Source organism: Vipera berus (assembly GCF_964194415.1).
Source record: "Vipera berus genome assembly, chromosome: 5".
In the NCBI taxonomy this organism is placed as follows: domain Eukaryota; kingdom Metazoa; phylum Chordata; class Lepidosauria; order Squamata; family Viperidae; genus Vipera; species Vipera berus.
Window position 1 is genome coordinate 38,307,377 of NC_138207.1, and position 24,692 is coordinate 38,332,068.

The 24,692-nt window shown below is 35.8% G+C and overlaps 3 protein-coding genes across 3 annotated transcripts in view; 1 reads left to right on the forward strand and 2 right to left on the reverse strand.

The window, feature by feature from the left end:
- The window catches only part of SNED1 (sushi, nidogen and EGF like domains 1), a gene marked incomplete at its 5' end in the record, with an annotated part of 74,545 nt that extends 68,699 nt beyond the window's left edge, over positions 1–5,846 (forward strand). The window contains 4 exons of the mRNA XM_081329803.1: positions 1,644–1,731; positions 2,220–2,303; positions 2,743–2,771; positions 3,873–5,846. Coding sequence (XP_081185929.1) covers positions 1,644–1,731; positions 2,220–2,303; positions 2,743–2,764 — 194 coding nt within the window. The 3' untranslated portion in view covers positions 2,765–2,771; positions 3,873–5,846. The remainder of the gene's footprint in view (positions 1–1,643; positions 1,732–2,219; positions 2,304–2,742; positions 2,772–3,872) is intronic.
- A 224-nt stretch (positions 5,847–6,070) lies between these two features.
- MTERF4 (mitochondrial transcription termination factor 4) lies at positions 6,071–12,691 on the reverse strand. Its single transcript, XM_081329804.1, has 4 exons — positions 12,583–12,691; positions 9,920–10,421; positions 8,441–8,625; positions 6,071–6,920 (listed from the first exon to the last, which is right to left on the reverse strand). Exons 1-4 carry the CDS (start codon positions 12,616–12,618, stop codon positions 6,573–6,575), a joined length of 1,071 nt encoding a protein of 356 aa, XP_081185930.1. The 5' UTR covers positions 12,619–12,691; the 3' UTR covers positions 6,071–6,572.
- Positions 12,692–18,444: 5,753 nt separating this feature from the next.
- The window catches only part of PASK (PAS domain containing serine/threonine kinase), a gene marked incomplete at its 5' end in the record, with an annotated part of 31,991 nt that continues 25,743 nt past the window's right edge, over positions 18,445–24,692 (reverse strand). Inside the window, 3 exons of the mRNA XM_081328547.1 lie at positions 18,445–20,357; positions 20,688–20,834; positions 23,096–23,229. Coding sequence (XP_081184673.1) covers positions 20,167–20,357; positions 20,688–20,834; positions 23,096–23,229 — 472 coding nt within the window. The 3' untranslated portion in view covers positions 18,445–20,166. The remainder of the gene's footprint in view (positions 20,358–20,687; positions 20,835–23,095; positions 23,230–24,692) is intronic.

Consider the following 24,692-nt stretch of genomic DNA (forward strand, 5'->3'; position numbering starts at 1 on the left):
AAATAAGGTGTGTATATAAACTTATGACAAATCTGGTCTCTTCCCGGAAAGTTATTTCCCAACTCTGCCCTTTCCTTTGTGTTTTTATACTGTTTATAATCTGTTTAATGAAATTATGCCACCAAGAGTAGTCTAGAGAAAGGGGTTGTATTTAAACTAGGTATAACAGACATCAAACATCTTACCTTAGAGTAAGTCACAGTGAATTAAGGAGGCCACTGTGAAGATTATGGAAGTGTGATATAAGTGTTGTGATTCAGGGTCAGCCTGTGGGTTCGGCAGTTGGGTCGGAGGACTCAAGAGGAGGAGGGGGGTGTTGAAGAGCTTGCTGAGGGGGTTGGAGAGCTTGCTGATGAGAGCCCTCAGCCAGGCCCCTCCCACCTGGTCACGACGCAGACCCAGCTGTGTGAGCCTGACAGCGTGGATGAAGATGACCCACAGCTGGCCCTGTTCAAGGATGCCCGACGCAGGAGGCAGTCAATCAGGAGTAAACAGAGGAAGGCAATGGGGCACCTCGGAAGGAGGCAGAGAGAAGCCACGCCCTGAACTGTATAAAAGGGGAATGCGTGGGAGGGCTGGTTTGCTGAAGGCAACCGCTTGAATAGCTCCTGTTTCATGGTTCGTGTCTTGTTTGCTTTTGTATCCATAAATTTGGTAGGCTTAGTTCCAGCCTCTTGCCTTCTTGTAAAAGGGGTTGTCCCTGCCTTTTCTGCAGGGCCGGTAGCAGGCTGGTACAGAACAATAAGTTCAGATTACTCATTTTACAAAATATAGGTCTCCATCTTTTTTAATGGAAAAAGAGACTATAGACATAGCTACTGATTTACATAATTAAGTAGACATATGGATAGAAACTGAGCAAAGGTTGAATTGCTGCAAGCTTACTTTATGGAGTGGAATTGCTATTTCAGTATTGCCATTAGGGAATAGGAAATATGTCTGCATAGCACAATTTGTAATTGTGTATCTGTGGCCAGAACTGTGACTGGGAGGAGAGAGAGAAGTTTTTGTGGCTGTGTTGATTAAAATAATGCATAATTATGATGCTGAGCTTTATTAAAAATTCTAAATTTATGAGAGCCAGTTTAGTGCAGTGATTGAGGCATCAGGCTATAAAGCAGACCTTTGCGTCTTTGGGCCAGTCAACATTCTTTCAACCTTAGGAAAGAGGTAATGGCAAACCACATCTGAAACACTTTGCCAAGAAAACTGCAGGGACTTGTCCAAGCAGTTTTTGAGAATCAGACATGATTGAACACAAGAAAAAAAGAATTAAAACAAACATAAGGATGTAAAAAGCACCAACATTCTTCATTTGAGATGACATTCACATGCTTTACAAAAGCTGTTCTTGCCTTGTTTGCTACAGAAATTCCATACAACTCTATTGGTATAGGATATTTTATTATCCGAGAGCAAACTGCACTAACATACTGTACAATCAAGTTGTAACACGTACTTCTGTTATTGGTGTGTTTTCGCTCTTCATATCTCTTTCAAGATATACTTTTCCCCCCACATAAGAACAGTTTAATTCCTTGGCACTGCTCTGAATAATTTGTCTGATTTGCGCAAAAATTAGATCCAAATATTTATCTCTATTTATTGAAATGTCCTCAGTATGTAATGTTTTTCCCCTTCAGCTTGTAAAAAAGTGCCTCAGTCTTGTACTCGGCTATACTCTGAAACAAAACCTTTTCCAGTCTGGGAAAGAGGTGTTTGCCATTATCTGTAAGTATTGTCTCGAGCATTTTTTTTCCTTCACATATCAAACTTCAGATTTCCCTGACGCCGTCTGCTTTTTATTCCAACCTGCCTGTTCGCTTTTTTCCATAGGAGGCCCAGGGAGGAGGGGGGGAGGAGACATGTCTTTTCAACAGAATTAAGGCTATTTTAGATTTATACTACAACTATCATTTTTCTGCCTCAAAAATAGCAAGATAGTATTAACTTTCACCAATTGCACCATCAAAAATTGGCAATATGGTTTTGAGGAAACTGCAGGTTGCCTGACTCTGCTGAGGCTTTGGGGGAAATGTGAGCAATGTCTTTGTTAATGGCCTGGGGTTTTATTAAGGCACTAAGGGATTGTTACTCTTGCACAGTAAAAAAAAAATCCAAGAGATTTAAGCTCTGGGATTTAATTTACAACCCACACTATACCTCTTTATGGTCGAATTTCCCTTCATTCTTTGATATATGTTTGTTTTTCCTATCAGATACAAGAGAGTCTACAAAGTGCATCAGGACATTTGCTATAAGGAGAGTTGTGAGAGTACTGTAACAAATAAGGCACTCAGCAGGTAAAACAAATGTAGTTTTTATAAGCCATCATTGGGGAAGAAATCCTAAGAATGTCTAACCTCCAATTTCTCATAGTACCAATTACAATTTTTAACAGTATGGTGAACACCATACAACCTGGATGTTAATTTATGGGGGACTTCGATATTGTAAGCCAGCTGGGTGACCTTGAACCAATCACTCTTTCTCATCCCTTGGAAGATGATGGCAACCACTTCTGAAAAACCTTGACAAGAAAACCATAGGGACTTGTCCAAGCAGTCTCCAAGAATCACTTATGAAGGATCCTGAATACTTTACTCAATACTTTGTTGTTTCTTTGTCCCTTCTTTTGCCTAACACACTGTTGGAATTAAGGGGCATTAGAATAATGAAGTTCTTAGAAATAAGTTACTGTGTAAGATAAATTGTCATATATTAAATTTTCTCTTATTTCAGAAAACAAATCAACAGGCACTGAAACCACAGTAAGTATCTTTATTGGGCAATGGTTGGGAATGAGGATTCCATTAACTGATATACCAGCTAAACCATGGAGTTTAGATACTTAATAAATCAGAGTTCCTTGGACAGGAAGTGTCTGGGCTCATTTTATAATTCCCCATAGCTTAAACCATGGGTAAAGCATCATTGATGAGCAAATATTTATATCTCCTTTTTGAAGAACCTGTAAGATATTGATAGCCTGCCAAACACTAGAAGGAAACTGTATTTATATTCATTGAATGCCACAAAATATCTTGTGAATGGAATGGAATTAGCAATGCATGCAAATAATGACTGTTTTTTAATTTGAAAAAATCAGGAATAAGAAAATTCATGAGAACATATTCAATATTTATATGTATGTAACATTATATATAAGGGACGCGGTGGCTCAGTGGGTTAGGACGCTGAACTTGTTGATCGGAAGGTCGGCAGTTTGGCGGGTCGAATCCCGAGTGCCGCGTAGCAGAGTGAGCGCCTGTTACTCGTCCCAGCTTCTGCCCACCTAGCAGTTCGAAAGCACGTAAAAATGCAAGTAGAAAAATAGGGACCACTCCGGTGGGAAGGTAACAGCGTTCCGTGCGCCTTTGGCGTCTAGTCATGCCGGCCACATGACCACGGAGACGTCCTCGGACAAGCGCTGGCTCTTCGGCTATGAAACGGAGATGAGCACCGGCCCCTAGAGTCGGAAACGACTAGCACGCATGTGCGGGGGAACCTTTACCCTTTACCTTTACCTAACATTATATATATTATACATTACATTTACATTTTTTGTATTATAGAGCTAAGCAAAACTGAGCAAAATGAGGCTTCATAATATATAAGAATGCATCTTTTCAAATCATTAAAGCAGCCAAATTATTCATGCAGTTACTCTGGAAAATGCTCCTAGCTGCATGCATGTACATGTGCAGACAGCTAGGAACAGCTCACAAAGTAGCCATGTGAGTCTTGCAAATGATTCATTGGTTCAGTTTAAAAACAGGTGCTTTGTATGTTGTCTCATATGCTGCAAATCACCTTTTTTAAGGTTTATTCACCGGCAGTATGCCTCACCTTTTTAATATATTATATTACAGATTTTATTTCTGCTTCCCTATGAAGAAATGAAAAGTCAGTGCTCATTTGATAATGGCTGATGGAAAACAGTCTCTCATTTAAGGTTGTTTCTCAATCCTTAAATGGAAGAGGAAGATTCCCTCCATTAATTCTTCTACTGATGAGTGTCAAGAGTTGTTGTACCAACAGAATTCCTCACCATGATCCTACTTGCTTTTGGAGTACGAAGGAACTGCCCTCAAGGAATGCTGAATAACAGTGATCTGCTACAGATTTTAATTGCAATGTGAATAGAGAACAAATCCATTTATTAATTTACAATCAAAATGCAAATATTTGGCATGAAATTGAGAATAATTACATCAGTATCTGCAGTACTGAACAATCTAGATTGTCTTCAGCTATATACTTCATCCCAAGGACACAATAGCTTCATGTCAGTTAACTGATTTTTTTTTAAAGGGGAGAGGAACTTAGCTGAAACAAAGGACTTTCTACCTTTTTTGTTCAAGAGATGTTTGCCATATAGCCCCTTCTCTTCAGCAAGATTATAATAACACTCATTTTCAGCTTTTCATCATAGGATTTAATTTCTTCATATAAGTTGAGTAAAAGTTCTTTTGCAAGCTACCTGCAGAACAGTACTCAAGCTTAACAGTATTTGAGATTTGGACATATAATGATTAATGGACTGCGTTAAACCTGAGTCCTGGAAAAAAGTGTTCTCTTTATAACCTAAAAACAAATCTTATTGCCTCGGAAATTGATCCCCTTGGTGTTTTTTTTGTTGCTTTGCAAAATTAATATAAATGAAAAATTATCTTTTTTTCAACCAACTCCCTCAATTCCTTACTAACAAATTATTAGCACTTCATAAATTAGAATAATGAAGAAAAAACTGGCAGCAGCAGCAGCAACAGAGCACTCTGCCTGTCTTTTACAAAAGCCAAACAGGCTTTTTGTTGTTCTGCCTTCAAATGCTGTTTATGATAGTTTCTATGCTTTCATAAAGAATTTTCCTGAAAACCTTAATGTTTAATAGGTAAAGTGTTTCCTTTGATATTCTTAAAAGACAAAATTGTGATGCCAATGGGGAAAAAAAGGCTTTCATCCATCTTCAGTGGTGTTTATTTTGCAAAACACGATGACTAGCCTTCCAAAAAAAAACCTTACTATTACCTAGCCTTTGTGAACCGTATGACTAGTTAAAAACTATAAGGTTGTGTTTAAATAGACATATATTGTATTTTATAAAACAACTAGAGAGTCATAGTTTTAAATTACTCTTCTGGCAGGTATTGGATTATTGCAGAAAAGGTGCATCCGTTGCCTGCAACGTAAGTCATGGCAAATCTTAAGAGCTGTAAATGTTGTTTATTTAGCATAGAGGAGCATATTGAAAAGGGGATATTTTTCTAATTGGAAAGACAATAACCTTGCTATTGGCAGAAATACCGTAGCACAAAGTGGTTCCAAAGTTCCCTCAATCTTTTAATATTTTAACTAGTTTGTACTTGTCTTATAACTTTTAAGCTGCCCAGAGTCACCTTGTAGGGGAGATGGGTGGTATAAGAAATAAATAAATAAATTTTAAAAACCCTAGAAGTCATCAAGAGATGCTTAGCTGCATTCCTACGTAAGTTATTTATGTGTGCTGTGAGTAATGGGTAATACTGTCCATTTGTGATTCGTTTCCCTGATGGGGATGGCACAACACTAAAGGGCTACAGATTGCATTAAAAATGTAGAATTACAACTTTTAAAAACCCAGTAGTCGTCTGCTACAGTCAATATTCACACATCCCTTTATATTACCTGGTTAAACTGGTGCATTGTTCCCTTTACTTCTGATGTTTAGATGTGCCCTACAGTAACACAACCTGCACACGAGAGCCAGCACCAGGCTTAAGAGAATTACTGTGTAAAAACTTAAGATTGTGGCAGAATGTGGAAAAAAAATAACCAAATGAGAACTGAGCATGTCAGCAGAAAATGTGCGTTGGGAAGACTACGAGAGGAAGAAGGAAGTGAAATCCTTGGAATTTTGAACAACTACTTTAGCACTTCAATTACGCTACGTATTTGGCTTATGGGAACCATCTCTCCTTTTAATGAAGCTATTAAAGTTTCCAAGAATAAAGAGAATGAAGGGTAGCACCAAATTATTACATTTTTAAAAATCCAAAGTAAACTTTTAAAATAGTATCTGCAAAAGACAAAGGGTATGAAAGATCTTTATTGCTTGTTCCTTGTTTGTCAGTTTTTTCCCAGAGACTGTCTTAAGGCAGAAGAGGACCTTTATCAATCCAATACTCTGTAGTCAGATCAAGGCGTATGTAATGCACCAATAAAGTAAAAAGGTTTTATTTTATTAAAGTTACCTTGTTTTTTTCATTTTAGACTAAATATATTTTATTTCAAAGTCATTCATCTTTTTGTTTTTAAGAATGAAAGGATTCCTGGAGTTAGCTATAAAAATTGCATTTAAAAAAAAAACATTTCTTTTCAAACAGGGCTACCATTTAGAAACTTTATTTAAAGCCATGTTTATGAATTGATATTTTGAATTTGATTTCCCTACTGCCTTTTATTTTTTAATAACTCATTTAAAAATATTCATTTCTCTATTATCAGAAGTATCCATCAGCCCCCTCCTTCCTATCTTAAAAAGGCAAGCAACTACTACTACTACCAGATAGAAAAAACTTCTAATTGCAAAATTATTCAGAATCAGCTCCATCATCATCATCATCTGAATCTGATAATTCTTCCATTGCTTCCTCCTGTTGCTTCCTCTGCTCTTCTTCATCAGCCAGCAACTTCTTAAAGACCTCATATTCTTCAATTGTGGAACAGGCTATTTCAGTCACAAAATCCTGTTCAGATGCTCTAATAAGTCTTTTCAGTTTCGGATTGACAATTTGGGTCTGTCCTTTCTTATCAGGAGTTTGATAGCGTCCCAAGCGCTCCAAAAAATGTATTCGTTTGTTTATTTCAGCCAGCGATGCTTGGAAGAAACCAGACTGCACTATCTCTCCATGTTTAATTCCCATCCTGAAATAGGCAAACTAAAAAACAGAAATTATGAAGTGAAAGAATAAACACTAACATGGTAATACAAAGAACGTAAGTCAAGGACACAATTCAGCACAGAAGTACACAAAATTGTGTGTTAGTTTCAAGAAGGTTGTGCTCTTAATATATACAGGCACAACTTGCAGTCTGCAGGAAAAATCTTTCTTTATTCAGGCATGAAATGTGTACAAGAAAATTAGCTCTAGGGCAGGGGTCCCCAACCCCCAGTCTGTGGACCGGTACCGGACTGCAGCATGACAGCAACCAGTCCACACAAACAAGCAAAGCCCCACCCATGGGATGCAGGCAGCACACAAAACCATGCACTCTCCGGTCCATGGAAAAACCTTTCTCCATAGAAGCAGTCCCTGGTGCCCAAAAGGTTGGGAACCTCTGCTCTAGGGGTTTTTGTCACATAAAATATACTTTTATTTTAAATCTGAGAATCAATTGGGATGTGAAGGAATTGAAACTGCTATATGTGTTAAAATTCAAGCATTATAATTAGTTATGATAATTGGTGCTAATGGAGTTGAAATCCAAGTAACCAATCCATATTGTGGTAGATTATGGATTAAAGATGGGAGTGCTTTGTTTTTTAATTGCTAACTTTCTTTAGCTGTATTTTTTCTACTATTCCTTACTATTTCCTGTATTTTGCCCCACTATTTTACAGACAAATCAAGCTGATAACTAGCTTTCTAACTTCCAAGGCATGTGAGTGTTTATGTTGAAAGGGGATTTGGCAATTTTAATAAAAAAAATGGCTGTGGAAATAAAAATATGAACAGAGTAAGCCATCCAGGAGAAAATGGGTTATTGTAAAATTTCACAGAATTAGTAAATCATAGACCTGGAAGGAGTCTGACAACTCATAGGTTCCAAACCCTTTCTCAGTAGAGGATGTGCTAAAGCATTTTAGGTAATCAAGTCTCTATTTGAAGATCTCCAATAGGAAGAATTGTGCCATTTCACGAGCAGTTAGTTCCACAAGTATAAAGTCTGACCAAGGCAGAGTAGAGTGGGACAATTATTTCCCGTGATCTGGACTTTATGACTCATGTACTTTCGGCAATTGTTAGAAAAAAAGGTATAACAATGGACGGTTCTGGTTTTAAAAAAATGACAAGAAAAAAATACAGTTAAAGTTTGGTGAAGTCAAACGTTAGAAAGCAAGCTTCCCTGAAATAAGACATGAGGCCAAAGTCTTCATCATATCTTCAAAAGCAAGAAATATAACATAGATTCAATAGATAAGATATTTCTCAGGATCCATATAATAAATTTTAATAAGCAAAAAACAAAGTGCATAGAAACAAAATTTTCTAACAATTATATTATTAGAGACAATATTTGAAAGAGTGATAAATGCAATTGTTAAAAAAAATCACATTCTGAAAACATATTGAAATGTCTTACTATATGAAATCTCTTAATAAAGCATATTTATTTACTGAATTGATCAAATTCAACAATAGAAAATCTGACATCAGCAAAGTTGTTCTGCAAATACCTGGAATTTGTATTCTACATCATTTAACTCTTCTAAAAGGAGCTGTGGACTCGTTCGTAGAATTTTTGATACTTGTGCCATTGTGAAGAGACATTTTTCTTTAAGGAGATTCTCTAGGGCTTTGATTCTCTTGTGTGGCATTGTAAAGATACTTGGAAAATGTATTGCCACATGGTTAACGCTGCCTATTAAAAGGAGAAAAGATAAGATAGTGCTGACTAAAATCCTCTATTCTTTCTCTTTAATCAAACCCATGTATCCCTAGCAATATTAAGAGCAAACTAGTATATTTTTAAGATATAATTTTTCCCAAGTGTTTCACATAATGCCTAAGCATGTTCTCTCTAATCAATGCATTTGGAGTACTTCTGAGTCTATATTACTACATTATCCCAGTTATGTACTTAATTTACTGCTCTTAGAGCAACAATAGCAATAGTACTTAGACTTACACACTGCATTCTAACCACTGTGCCACCACAGTTACTTCAATGTGAAATATTTCCACATTGGCCATTGCTTACAATTCCTGATATACGGAGCATAAATGTTGTGTGTGTGTGTGTGTGTGTGTGTGTGTGTCTGTGTGTGTGTAAATGGATGCATGGATATGTGTGCGCGTATTTACAAACAACCAAAAATAGAACTTTCTTTGATTATTCCATTAAAAAGAGCCTGAATGAAATGTGACTTATCCTTGAAAGATGAATTATCCTTTTTCTATTTGATTTTAAAAACATTTCACTGAGCAAACATTTTAAAGATACAAATCATTATTTTAGTGATTTGATTATTTTCCCTTTTTTATAATCTATGCCATAACCATTTGAAAATGTATAATTTTACTCTTACCTTTCAAATGAAGCTAGTAAACAAATCACCTTCACTAAGTATCTTTTCCCCCTATGGCCCCAGGACATCGGACCTCAATCTTTTCACCACTGAATTTCAACATAATTTCAAAAACCAGTAAAAAATATCAAAATAGATGTTTAAGCATAACAGAAGCTTAAAGCGCTTGTTGAGCCCAATTCTAGGATTTCCCCCAGAAGTGTGTGTTTGCGTGTATGGCAAAATAACCCCATTTTGTATAGTGACAGCACTACTCTAGACTTTTTATTCCTCTTGAGACGCCCACCAAACCCCCAAACGTTTATTCTGGCAGCAAAAAAGGTTATACTGAAATGAAAGATGGTGGGTAAAATATCCTAATATTCTGTTTTGGCAAGCAATTGGCACCTATATATAAGAAATTCAGTGTAGGTTAAGGAATTGATCCAGAAACATATGTAGCTATTTGGAGCAATTTGAAGAATATCCGTCGACTGTGTATGATTCACTGAACATGAACATTTTCCTTAATATAAGGGACAGGAAAACTGAATGTATGGTGGACAGAATCTAAACAAATCAGAACTAAATAATCCACTCAATTCAGTGTATAAATTCAGTAACTGTACAATTCAGGGAGAGCATTACCTGCATCTAAGCCAAGTCTCCTCAGAAGATCTGCACGTTCCTTCAAATGTTTTGGTGACATTCTCAGCAGTTCAGGCTTCTTTTCTAAGGTCTTCAGTACTGTGGTTATGCTTAAACCCAATAAGAGTAATTCTGAAATTGCAGTCAATTTTGACTGAAATGGTACATCCAGCTGCAAACTAAATAGCTGTGTTATCTCAGCAGGACTGAATCCCAGGTTAACATAAGCACTTGTGTCCTCTTCTAGTTTCAAATGGTCCGCATCAGTTGCTTTTACTTCTTCTACTGGTGTATTAATTAAAGTTTCTTGGGGGTTTGGAGAGCACTCATAGTTTGACCTATAAGGGGGCAGGCCTTTTTTGCTTTGTACAAAAGACCTGGTACTAATCAATCTGCAATCTAGGTATTGATGAGACCACCAAAAGGTAACTGGTAATACACTGACAGAAGGTAAATGGATATAGTCATAGGCAAAGAGGGGAACGCTGTATTTCTCAAAAATCTGCAAAAATAGATTTAAAAAAGCAAGCATAATTGTATTTTAAAGGAAAGAACATGTATAGTTGCCAGCAGATCAAAGATACTTGCCAAAACTAAATTAAAACCACTCTCACACCATAATTTATCAAATATTAAAGTTAATATAACTCGCCTCCCAATTTACCTTATTTGAGGTATTTAATTACAATATCCCTGTATTTCAGACCACTAAATTTGTCACTACAGAAACAGTTATTCAAAAAGTGTTACAGTTTATAATGAATATAACCACTTTTAAGCCTAATTTAAATCACAAATGCCAAATATGTTCACAAATAATAGGTGGGAGAGAAATCTCTTGGTTTGGGTCAACAACAAAACAAAAAAACTTTTCTGCATAAATTATCAAACATTGAGTAGTAATATATATATACATACACACACACATATATACACACACATACATATAAACATATACATATATATTACATATATATATATATACACACACATATATACATACATATATACGTAGATCTAGAGTCTCGGGTTTCTTCCCGCGTTCCTTTCATCTTCAGAAAGTTGTGGCGACGTTTCGACGAAACGTCGCCACAACTTTCTGAACGTCGAAACGTCGAAACGTCGCCACAACTTTCTGAAGATGAAAGGAACGCGGGAAGAAACCCGAGACTCTAGATCTACACATACAGACACCCGCGAAAATCTACGAAAACAAATACATATATACATATACACACACATATATATACATACATATATACATATACACACGCACACATATGCATATATATATATATATATGTATGTATGTATATGTGTGTGTGTGTGTGTGTGTATATATATATATATATATATATATATATATATATATATATATATATATATATATATATATATATATATATATATATATATATATTTCAAAATAGTGTTTAAATGAAAAATATTATTCTGTAGGCAACACTTGAGAAGCAATTTTTTCCAAATAATATTTCTACAGCTTTTCAGAATAGGTTGGTGCCCTAGTCTGTTTGAAAGATAAAACGTTCCATATTAATACTTATAAAACATAAAACATCATACTGTTCTATAAAGATCTCATTGCATACTATCAAAATTGAAATGTAAAATACCCAGACTTTAATCTTGAACTATCTACAGTAAAAAATAGTGATTCACACAAATGTGGCCCCAAACTCAGGTTAAAACATTAAGATTGCTATATTCAAATGACATATTGTATCCAAATAAAAAAACACCTGACTGTTCTACAGCATATTAAAACACAGTGGCTCCATTTTAGCCAAGTCTAGCATATTGTGTCCCCACAACCTAACCACTACCAAAGAACATATGTAAATATAAACACTTAACTTATACAATACAATATATGCTTCAGGTTGAATAGGAATTTTAAACTAGTTTGCTATCGAAAAAGGAGACTAATTTCAGATTACATCTGCAATTCAGTGTACATTTACATAAGAAATAATCCCATTTTGCTTTTAATTTGGATATGCAAGGTGTACTAAAAATTGATCTTCATAAACAATTCTATAAATTACATTAAATGTTATTTGCTTCTAAACACCATACATACAGCCATATATGTAGTAAATATACATTTTAATGTCTTTGAAATCTCCACATACATTGAATGAATGAAAACCAGATTGTGATCTTAACAGTCTGACACATGAATAGGAATTCCTGCTCGAACTCGCCCCTTTACCACGGACAGGAAAGATAAACCAGTGCAGAGAGGATGAAAGCCATCCTCTCTGCTCACGTGACCATATACCCTGTGTGGATGAAGTGATAGCATCGTTGGAAAGCATTAGGTTGAAATGATTAGATAGACTTGAGTCTGCTTCCCTCTCATCCATGCGTAAAAGGGAAATAGCACTTAAAACACCAATAGTGTTGAGGGATTATTGTCTGATGAGCCACAATTGGCTTGATTTATGTTATCACTCAATCGTAAACCATGATTATAAATTACACTTGCTGCGTTCATACAGGACACGGTGAAGTATATGCGAACTCATCGGGGGGAGTACTTTTCCCTACGTCTACTTATAATCCATGAAAATACAGTAATTCGCGTTTTTGTTCACAAATTATTTTTCGGTAGAGAAACTGATAATACGAAGCGTACTCACGCGCCAATAGCGGATTGCTAATTTCATATTCGGCATCTCTCACTGCTTTCGCTGCTTGGGAAGGTAGAGAAAACGAAAGAGGAAGGTGTTCGTGTAAACGCTTTCCTACCGAAACGGAAGCTGGAAATGAAAAAAAAAACGTTCCGTGGGGCAACAGAAGGGCGGATAGAAATACCTTGAAGTAGTTGTGAAAGGTTGTGAATGAAGACCCGGCAGGGCCAAATCAGAAATGTGAACAGGTGGAGTGCTCGATTATCTTCCCCGAGAGTAGTTAAGGGCGTATCACACCTGATATTTGTAGAGTCCTTTTGAGTAAAAGTCCGATTCTTATGAATATTCATATTGCTTATATAGGATCTACCTGAACGTATCCGATTACATCTCCAGAAAACAAATCGTTTCGGTCACTATATTGCAGAAAAATGACAAAAACGAACATTTGTGCTACAGTTCCTTATGTATATTTCAATTTTACTTGGAAGCAACAGTCGTAGATTACGTCCATCTGCTTACATAAATTAGCATGATTATAGAACTGTTACTTTTTTTATTGAAAAGTTTTACAACACATTTTATCTTTAACAAAACAAAACCCCTCCCCATCCCCTCCCCCCCTCTTCCCACTCCCCAACCCTCCCCAACCCCTCCCTCCCTTTCCCCTCCCCCCCCCCGACTTCCCAGAGCTGAGTACAGGGTATAAAAATACAAACAATCATAATCTAACTTATGCAAACAATCCTAGACTATTTAAACTATCGCACTTTAACTTATATAGATAAACTCCAAACGTATATATATCATATCAATAATTATTCAAATGCAAAATAATACTTTTTAGTCCCATATTTGCTCCGTAGTATCTCTCTGTTGCAAATAGTCTTCCAGGTGCACTAAGATCTTTACCATATCCTCGAAGAGAAAAAAAAACCTTTACAGTCCATTCTTCTGTAGTCAGTAATTTTACCTTTTTACTAGAAATCTTACTACCATAGTTAAATTCAACATCCATTTAATATCCACCACAATAATATCAATAATACCCAATAAGAACAATCACAGATAAAACAATTTTATATCAATTATTAAAAACTATTCTTCTTTCCAACTAGGCTTTAAATTTCCATACTAAAACCAAGTTTATACAACCTTTCCTTCTCCTAATATATTATACTACTTAAAATACCATACATTACTTCCAAACTTAAAATTTTTTATATAATCACATCATTCTTATATTTTCTATTACATGTTTCATTATTACCCATAAAAATATTACAAGTTAACTTTCATCTATAATTTTTCCCAAAGTTGCACCAGAGCATTAATATCCACCTTCTTATCACACCGTAAATATACATACCAACCAAATAACAAATCATAACCTACAAAATATCAGTAAGCACTACTACAAATCTTCCCAATTAAATTTTCATAATCATCTTAAAACTAAAACAACATAAAATATTACAACACCTAGTTATTTTATAAGGGTGAAAAGTATATCCCCAAATATTTAGCCCTTCTAACAATTTCAATTCCCATAATCCTTATTACATTATTATCACTTTATATCAATTATTAAAAACTATTCTTCTTCCCAATTAAATTTTCATAATCATCTTAAAACTAAAGCAACATAAAATATTACAACACATAGTTATTTTATAAGGGTGAAAAGTATATCCCCAAATATTTAGCCCTTCTAACAATTTCAGTTCCCATAATCCTTATTACATTATTATCTCCTGCAGTTATACAACTAAATCTTCAGGCTTGGTTCATTCGTCTAGAAGCAGCACGCCTCATCCAATTTCTGGCCTCCTCCAGTGATACTGAAATTTGATCCACTCCTGTAACTTTCTCATCCGTCTGTATTATTCCTTCAGCATCTTGTAGATTCTCTCTGTATCGTTGAGACTCTCTCTCACCTTTCTTCTTTGTAAATTCCAAAAATGGTATGGGGGCTGCTTTTAAAACATTACTGTAGAAATCGCGTGCCTGAATCACCGTAGTAAAACAATGCCTCGTACCTTCATAGGTCACCACCATACCCACTGGTATCTGCCATCTAAACTTGATATCACGTCGTCTCAATTCTTGTGTCAAAAAAGCAAATTCCTTCCTTTTTCTTAAAATTCTTGGAGGGATCTCTTTTAAAATCAGAACTTTTTGCTCAGCAATTACAAAATCAATGTTGTAGGAGGCCTGGATAACTTCATTTCTAATCATTCTCTTTGTAAAATAAACCACCACATCTCTGGGTAATTTCCTTTGTCTTGCAATCCAAGAATTAACACGAAAAATTTTATCTATATCTTCCATTATTTCATCTGCTGGTCGTCCCAGCACCCCTTCCAAAGCCTCAGAAACCATTTTCTTCAAATTTTCTTTAGGATTTTCTTTTAGGCCTCTAATCCTTAAAGCAAACTCCATCTGATAATACTGTGTCGAGATCAAATCATAATCAATTTTCTCTACCACATTTTCAGTTTCTGTCATTTTTGCTTCCAGTCTAATATCATTTTGTCTGAGATCTTCCACTCTTTCATCCAAATTCTCAATACATATAGCCATGCCTTGCAATGCAGATAAAATATCTGCTCTCATCTTAGCTAGTTTTTCTGTTATCTTCTCCTCCAACTTTTTGTCCATTATCTCAGCAAATTGTCTTATTTGCTTTTCCATAGTCTCTTGCAGCACATTCTGCAAATCTTTTACTGTAAGGGCTGATGCAAATACGGGTGCAGGGGACAATAACGTTTGCAGCGAAGACTGCTGCACCAGTGCAGGAACTTTAGAAGATATAGCCGCCATTTTCACCCGCTATTGTTAGCTACGCACTTCCACTTACGATCTCAGCAAAGTCCATTGAGTTAAAGATCAAAACACCATCTTCACCAAAATCTCCTGCATCGCTCTGCCTGCGTCCTCGTTCTCAAAAGTTCTTCCTTGCTAGCAGGGATGGTTGCGAACGCCCTGTTCTGCTCCAAAAAACCCGGAGCAGAGGCGCCTCGCAGTCCGGAGCATGCCCAGGCTTCGGGGGGGCTCAATCCTTCAGCCCCCAAAACTTTAAGTTCTGGCGGCCCCGGAGAGCTCTACCCCTACCTGGGCGCTCACCCCCTCCTCTTCTCCCGAGGAGGGGGCTTCCGAGCTGCCAAAACAGCTGATCGGCGCTGTTTTCGGCAGCTCTACGGAAACACGAGGCTGACAGCCGAAGAATGGCTGCCTCCGGCGCTGCCTTGCCATCCGGAAGTCCCTATTATAGAACTGTTTCTGATATTGCCACAGCACAAAAATAATGCTTCAGATCCACAATTTTGCACGACAGGAACATTTTTAAAAAATATCACGATTTTTTTTTACTCTTAACGAAGACAAATGTGACCTATAAGACCTTGGGAATATCCATCGCTTGAATTGTTTTTTGCAACACCAAAAAGCATCAGTTTTCTATCTCTTAAGCATTTAAACACGAAGGGAAAACATTAAAGATGGACTAGAATCAGGGAAACCTAGCTTCAAATGTCGTCATTGGAATGGTTCATTTTTTTTTGAAGTGAGGTGAAGGGAAGTTAAACTGAGTTAAATTATCACTATTTGTGTTAGAAGCATCATAATTAAAATAAGGCATACTCTATGACAAAATTTAAAATATAAAATACCAGATTAAAATATGTACATTAAAACATCTTGACCCAAACTAATTAATTGCATTCTGTCACACTGCCATGAGGTCCTCAAATGTGCACTGATCAGGACACAAAGGACAAATGTGCGTATGTGTTGCCTGTATGTCTGCATATCCCCACAATTGCAAAGGGCAGAGGCCACCATAGCCCCGTTTGTTCAGAATATCTTTAAATTTTGTTTTATTCATGTGCAATCTATTCAACAATTTCCATACGTCCCAGCTTTTGACAGACCCTGGTGCAGCTCCTCCAATGGTTCCATCCAAGGCTGGTTCTTTGTAGCTTTTCATAGGTCCTCTCTGCTTTTCAATTCTTTTATATAATATCCCTATTTATATAAGTTGTAAAACCTGTGATATAATTTATTCTGAGTTTGATTACATGTCTTACTGGGGCAATATATTTCTGATTTAACATGTTTCATACTGATTTCCCAAAATTTATCTTTATTAAGATTTGTGGATCTTATATATGTACCTAATCAATTTTTAACTGAAACTGAAAGCAATATAAAAATGATACTAACCATGTGACATTCGAAATGAGTTTAAATATCTTAATCTAAAGATACTTAGATATTTTGAACCACAAGTTCAAAGATTTTTCCCCACAAATATTATACATTTTTGAGAATGCTCTAGGGCACGGGTGTCAAACTGCTGGCCCGCAGGCCAGTTTCATCATACCGAAGCCACGGCCATCCCATTACCGGCAATGCAAAAAGAAGTGCAACACATCACGTTACATGGTGAGTTTGACATCTGTACTCCATGGATTCATTTAGAAGAATAAAACAATAAAACTAATATGATTGGGACTTGTTCTCCCATTACTACATTTTGGTCTAAAATGTAGCATGACTTTTATCTGTTAAGAAGGCACATGTTTTTTTTAGTTGTGGAACATACCAACTTATTAAATTTTATATTCTTTTAATGGATGTTGCAAAGAGAATTAACTATACAGGATTAATTTTGTTGTATGCAATCTTCAGATTGCAATATTCTTTTTAAACATTTGAACTGTTCAGCCAATTCTCAAGTTTGTATGTAAAAAAAATAGTGTTCCCCTTTTCTTAAGAAATATATTTATAATTTTTATTCCAATAAATTGTGTTTTGTAAGATTTAATTATGCTTATTCAAAAACATAATTTAAAAATGAAGTTTCTTGGATTACGTGGAATGCTTTCTTTGTCCAGCAAGATCTCAGTCTAACCTTCCTCATAGGGTTGTTGTGAAGATGTTTGTTGTGGGAAGCCCTGGATTCCTTGAAAGGAAATAAAATTCTCATACTTAAATTAATAAGTATACTGAACAGGAGAAAAATATCCTGGGTGAAAAAATGTTACCCCATATTCTTCAAGCATGTCTATAAAAATGAAGAATTTTTCAACTATTCTCTTTCCTTTCTAAGAAAAAGACGGCTAATGCATAAATAGTCCCTGAGCTATAGGACTAGTGAGACATGTTCTGACTTTTCTGGTTTGTGTGTTCCAGCAGATTCTGCTAGTTCAATATTTTCACAATGAAACCAACAAAAACATTTATGGTCTGAATGAAGAGTTATTTCCCCTACAATTATTTCTCCATGAAGCATAATCCCATGTAGAAGGAGGATAACTCCTTGTAGGCTGTTTTAACTCCTCCTTTTGAAGGAAAACAAGACATATAACAGCAATATTGATAAACATAGAAAAATGAAGAAACATCTTAAAAACTGTAGCAGGCAGTCTGTCAAATTATGTCAATGAAAATATCTACACATTATATTCTAATCAAAGCGCTTTGATCTCCACAAGGAATGTCCCTCCTGACACCTTCCTTGTTTTGGTCAAATGATGCTAGAGATGACATCCCTAAAAAATCTTGTTATGATATTCCTGATTCTCTTTTAGTTGGCACTCACAAATTTATTTTTTAATTTAAGTTTTTTTTATTGCTAATTTCACTGAGTGATTTTGGATAATTCATTCTCAACTGAATATTTTAGAAAAATGAGATTGGAAAGGGAGAAAAAAAAGGAGTCAGATATATCACCCTGAGTTCCCTAAAAATAAAAGTAATATATATCTCTATCCTTTTTCTGTAAATAGGAAATGTGCAGGAAAAAATGCAGCAAAAAAAAGTACTGGATTACAGCTGTTATGAAAAGAAAGTAATATGAGACATACATTAAAATACTACTGTGTATTTCATTCATTTCAGCAAATGATTTAACACAATTACAGCAAATATAATTCAAAAAGTTCTTATACCGGTAGTCTAAAATAGACTATGGCAAAAATTATGGCAAAAATTCAAGATACCAGATTGATCCGATTATTATGGTTGTGCAAAAGAAGTGAACGAGGTGCTTCACAAAGTACATTAGCTAAACAAAGCACCTATTTTCCTTAAAGCATCCAGCTCCTCTGGAATGTTCATAAGATTATTTTGAAGTAATCTTAGATATTCTGTGCATGTGTGCACAAATGTTTGCATTAGAATTGTCAACAAAACAACTATCCATGATAATACATGTGCACATAGCCAGGAACAGCTTTTGAAAGGAAACAAATATTAGTTTCAAAACACCTTTTTGCATGTTTGCACAGCCTTACTTGTGTTGTAGTCTAACTTTATCTGACAAATCCAGATATTATGCCCAAGGGGGACATTATCTAGTGAGGCCTTCTCTTGGATTATTTTTCAGTTGCATCCTTCTGTAATAATGTTATTATATAGGTCTCTTTAGCAAACTGGATAACATGGAACCATGTCAATCTAAAATTTTGCACTTTTCCCACACTACTGTGAAATACATACCCAGATATAGTAGACATTAAGAGATAGAATATATTAAATAGACTGATTTGTCAGTAGTTGTTGCAAGCTATTGATGTCTTTTTCTGTACTACCAACATACATAAAAACATTCTTAGTAGAATTCTTCCAAATATTTTCTTCTCTGTATAGATTGAGTAATAGCTTTCTTCACCATGAAAGAAAGGAAGTCACAACCTCATACTATAACAAAAAAAGAACTGAAATGTGTTCCACTGAAACACCCTCTAAGTGAACCCTAGTGAAATAACATTCAAACTGGCATTAATATTAAGGATAATTGCATTATTGAAAGAAATACTCCTTAGAAGAATTAGTCAAATACAGATGTTCGCCTATGAAGCCATCAAGCAACACAATCAATAAAGAGAAGTAATTATTGTCTGTGCTAAACTAATCTGAAAGGTATTGTTCCTAAACAGTTAAAAAAGAAATATAAAATGTTAAATTGCCAATTCATAATCCACAGAAACTATGTGGGGGTTTTTTAAAAAATGCTCAAATCAATAGAACTTTCTAATGACTATTTCTTTCAGCATAATAAAAGTTTTTAAGTAAAACTCACCTGTCAGAAACTTCTGGCTAAGGTTGTTTGTTAGAAAATAAATACCTGGTTTCATTGCAGTTGTTGATTAACATACTAAAACGTTTTGTTTTGTCCTGACATTTAGAAGAAAGTATTGACCTTGCATTTAAACTTAACATGTGCAATGTTTCCTCCATTGTGAGGATTTATCTGAAGTAAGACCATCCACAAAGCTAAAATACAGAGTATTAGAAACTAATACTGATGATTCCTTTAGTTATGCATCAGCTAAATTTTGGAAGATGCTCTCTCTTAGGGAGGTAAAATATATGCCCATCATTATCTTTTCTTTTTTATCAGATATTTTATGTAGATAAGCACTACAAAGACTAATTCCCCATATGTCGAAGTTAAAGAATCATATCAGACGCGCTCACAGGAGGCAGAGTGAACTTGTAATTTTGCTGCTTCATTATGTTCATCACACTGATGTCCTTGTGGTATTTTTTAAAGTTCTCAAGAAGATTATGTCCAAAGTTAAGATTTCAGTGATTCTGGCATTGGGAAGAGGTTGATGGCTCTCGTTCTTCAGAAGAGATAATTCCAGCTAGCTGGGAATTTGCTGGTTCATGATTATTGATCTCATCATTAAAACTCTGCTCACTCTCCAGGCTTGGGATTGCCCAGATACCACCATGATTGCAGTCAGTAGGATGACTTTTAAAACTGTTGTTTTCTAAAAATAAAAGTTATTAATATTAATAAATACCAAATTGCAAATACAGTTCACCAGCCACTGCATATTTTAGTGTGATTCTGTATATGTAACAGAGGTGTCACTGAACAAAACAAGATTTACTGATGAGCAAAACACACATAAATCTGCACTACACAGATATTTATTTCAAACACATGTCAAACACAAGATCTTAGCACATGTGTGCTAAGACCTTGAAACAACTGTGTCAAATGCAAAATATCCCATGTATAAAATTCTTTGTAAATCTCATTCATCTGAGAATTCATGGTAAATTAGGAATGCTGCTTTCAGAATCCTTTCTCATACCTGGTTTGCCACAAGTAAATACTTTCTCCCATGCATAGTTCATCAGGTTCACAGGTTGGATCACCCAAGGATCCCGCATGACCATTTCTAGAGTTATCCGATCCTGTGGAAAAGGCTTTAAGAGCCCAGACAGGAGATACATCAGATCTAAAGAAAGAAAAGAGAAACAACTCCATATTAGCCTTCAGCTTGCCTTTCAGTTATTCTACTTTCATTGAATGCAATTGTAAGATGAATAATTTTTACAAATTGAAATCCAGCACACTTCAAGATTTTTTTACTCATTACCTTTCTCGGTTTCATTTGTAATTCCTTTTTGTCCCCCCAAGATAGCTTCTATTCAATACTGAAAACTACTGCAATAGAATCACAGTTTCAGGATCATCTGCTTTGAATAAGGCACACTGCACCTATGCATATATCATTTCCAAAGAATTATAATTTCAAATTGTAATCCTTTATGACTACCTGAAATGGACTTCTTTTTTTGTTTTAAGATATTGCAATTCATTATTTCATCCAAAGGCCATATGAGAATAAAATGATGCAAGACAAAAGCTATGCAAATGAGTATCACTGAAATGGCATGTGTTCATAACAAAAACCACTATGTAACTGTTTTTTCTCACAGGAAAGTCAGCATGGAATACAAATTCAGAACAAAGTATTAGCAGGGAAATAAGAGTTAAGTGATTCTTATCTTACACTTTTTATATACTTCAGATTCTCCTCCTGAAACAATCTATAGGAAGAGGTCAGCAAGCCTTTGTGACACATGACAGTTTGAAAAGTGTAATTAGAACCTGAAGGTCTGAAGAACATACAGTAATTACATCTATTCACTTATAACACACACATACTCAATTTATGCCACCTCCTCCAGAGTTTCTAGGCAGCTCACAAGTGAGACAAATCATAAAGTGTGTACTGAAATACAGAATAGAAAGTATATCATGGAGTCACCTAAATCTGGGTAGTTAGCCCTCAATTAAATAATACCAGCCAAAGGACTGTTGGAAAGGAGTAGTCTTTGCTTCTTTTCAAAATGCTAATAAGAAAGCAGCCATTCTAACCTTGGCAATCTATTCCAGAGCCAAAGGGCTGCTACTTGGAAGGCTTATTTCCAAAACATACACACTCCTAACATCTCAGAGAACAGGATTCCTGTTCTATCATCTTAGCCAAATCAAAAGGGTCAGGCCAATTCTATTTGGATCAGACAGTTCCAAAGAACCTAACAAAAATCTAAGCCAGCCCACTGAATTGGATTTAGAGGCCAAATGACAAGAGCGGACATCCTGCAGTATTGATGTTACTCTGCTATACCAGAGCTGACCAATCAGGTAGTGATTTTTAAAATCAGCAATTGCTTCCAAATCTCCATGTTGACAGCCTTAAACCTCACCATGCCAAAACTAAGCTAACACAAAGATATAGAAAGTTCAAACTTGTATATTGGTAGATATCCAATCTCAGACTGGGTATGAGATAAGCCCAAATGGCTAAATATAAGATGAACTATGATGCCAACAAAAATTAATGTTTTACTGTAAGCACTGTAAGAAAATTCCTTATAATGAATAACTGGGCCCAGGCAGTATGGGTAATATTGAGAGCCATTCTACATGGGCCTCAATATTCATTTTTTCTGAACTGTCCCTCCTTATGCATGGTATTTTACTATTGTACTGCTATTAACAATCTGTCCAGGACTTTTATCTTCTTGAATTTACCATCTGATATAAGTAACACATCCCCTTCAATGGCTCTAAATACTGCTAAATATTTATAAGTATAAATAAATTTAACTGTCTGCAAATATACAAAAAAGGCCTAGTATTTTATACTTATTAGATGTTCTTTTATTAGATATTACAGTTTATGTATTATATCTTATTGCTACAAATGGTTGTGGAAATAGCATTGGTCCTCTGTTCCATAATGAAGTGTCTAAGGACACAAACCTTTCCTCCTTCACTAACAGCAACTGCAATTGCCCACTCAAGGAGTATCAGAACCAATGAAGAACAGTGCTTCAATCCAGTTTTCATAGGCAATCTAGAAACGATTGATGGCACTGAACACTATTTAGAGATTAAGCAGAACAAAGAGAATGCACTCCTTCCATCTAAATCCAGATAAGACACCTCAAAGGGTGACCAATACTATTTTCATCTTAACCCTCTATAATACTACCCTGATGTCCCTAATGAAATTTGTAGAAACTTCTGGGAGTCCTATTTCTTGAAATGTATGACAGGTATTAAGCAACAAAGATTCCTTCCTCTTACGAGGGTGACAGGTCAGTCTTTCTATAAATTGTATTACATAGAAAACCTTGCTGAAAAACTTCTTTCTTTTCCCTTGGTTTACAATTTGTAAATACAGTATATTAGTGAACTACTCACCAACTGACACACTGTAAGGAGGTCGTAGTACAGCATCTATTGTTTCTTCAAGCTCACAAAAAGGATTTTCTCCAAAGACTATGGTATAAAGGGTGATCCCTAGTGACCACATTTCCAATTCTGGTCCTGAGTATCTGTAGAGAATTAAATAGTTAAGCTCATTGAGTGTAACAGGCAAAATTATTCAAATTCCTTGTGTGTCCAATCACATTTGGCCAATAAAGAATTCTGTTTGTCTATTCTGTTGTTGTTGTTAGCTGCGAAGTCGTGTCCGACCCATCGCGACCCTATGGACAACGTTCCTCCAGGCCTTCCTGTCCTCTACCATCTTCTGGAGTCCATTTAAGCTCACGCCTACTGCTTCAGTGACTCCATCCAGCCACCTCATTCTCTGTCGTCCCCTTCTTCTCTTGCCCTCAACCTTTCCCAGCATTAGGCTCTTCTCCAGTGAGTCCTTCCTTCTCATTAGGTGGCCAAAGTATTTATTTATTTATTTTTATTTTTATTTTTATTCCATTTATATCCCGCCCTTCTCCGAAGACTCAGGGCGGCTTTACAAACTTAGCTTCAGGATCTGGCCTTCTAAAGAGCAGTCAGGGTTGATCTCCTCTAGGACTGACCGGTTTGATCGCCTTGCAGTCCAAGGGACTCGCAGGAGTCTTCTCCAGCACCATAGTTCAAAGGCCTCAATTCTTTGGCGCTCAGCCTTTTTTATGGTCCAACTTTCACAGCCATACATTGCAACTGAGAAGACCATAGCCTTGACTATACGCACTTTTGTTGACAGGGTGATGTCTCTGCTTTTTAGTGTGCTGTCTAGATTTGCCATGGCTTTCCTCCCAAGGAGCAAGCGTCTTTTAATTTCTTGGCTATAGTCCCCATCTGCAGTGATCTTGGAGCCCAGGAAAATAAAATCTGTCACTACCTCCATTTCTTCCCCATCTATTTGCCAGAAATTGAGAGGGCCGGATGCCATGATCTTGGTTTTCTTAATGTTACGTTTCAACCCAATTCTATTCTATCCTGTTCTTAATACAAAGAAACTACTTAAAAAGTAGTGCCCAGATATAATTCCTTCTTTCCACCAAACAACATGTTGTTCTGTCCTTTCTCATTTTTTCCCCTAAAGCTGTCTTTATTATTGAGAATAGATTTTATTACGGGTTACATATGTTTCCCAAAAGTGAGGGAGATTCAAAATGAAAAAGACATGTTATATTTCAATAACATTTCAATTTAATAAGCATGCTGGGTATAACCAAGAAATCTGCCACAAATCACAAATTATCATGTTCTTCAGGCTAGGAAATTATAATTAACAGCTTAAAAACCCCAATGTTAAATGCATTTAAAATTGTGGATTAATATTCGCTATGATTTCCCAGTTTGACTGAACCTAGACATCATAAAAATTTCCTAGATTTTTACTTAGCTTGCTTGATAGCTTGACAGCATATTCATAGCTCATTTTACTAATTCTAAATACGATAGAACTCTTCCATGGTCTTTCCCTATGTGAATTTTGGAGTTAATGTACAGTCTCTCCCCTACATCAGACTAATGTACTCTATTGAAACATAAATGTTATTTCAAAATT

Excerpts from the sequence above, each read along its gene's own strand:
- MTERF4 (XM_081329804.1), bottom strand. The coding sequence starts at position 12,618 with ATGCCGAATATGAAATTAGCAATCCGCTATTGGCGC. Across the intron at positions 10,422-12,582 it reads TAGCAATCCGCTATTGGCGC|ATTTTTGAGAAATACAGCGT; the intron begins GTGAGTACGCTT and ends CTATTTTTGCAG. Across the intron at positions 8,626-9,919 it reads GAGACTTGGCTTAGATGCAG|GCAGCGTTAACCATGTGGCA; the intron begins GTAATGCTCTCC and ends TCCTTTTAATAG.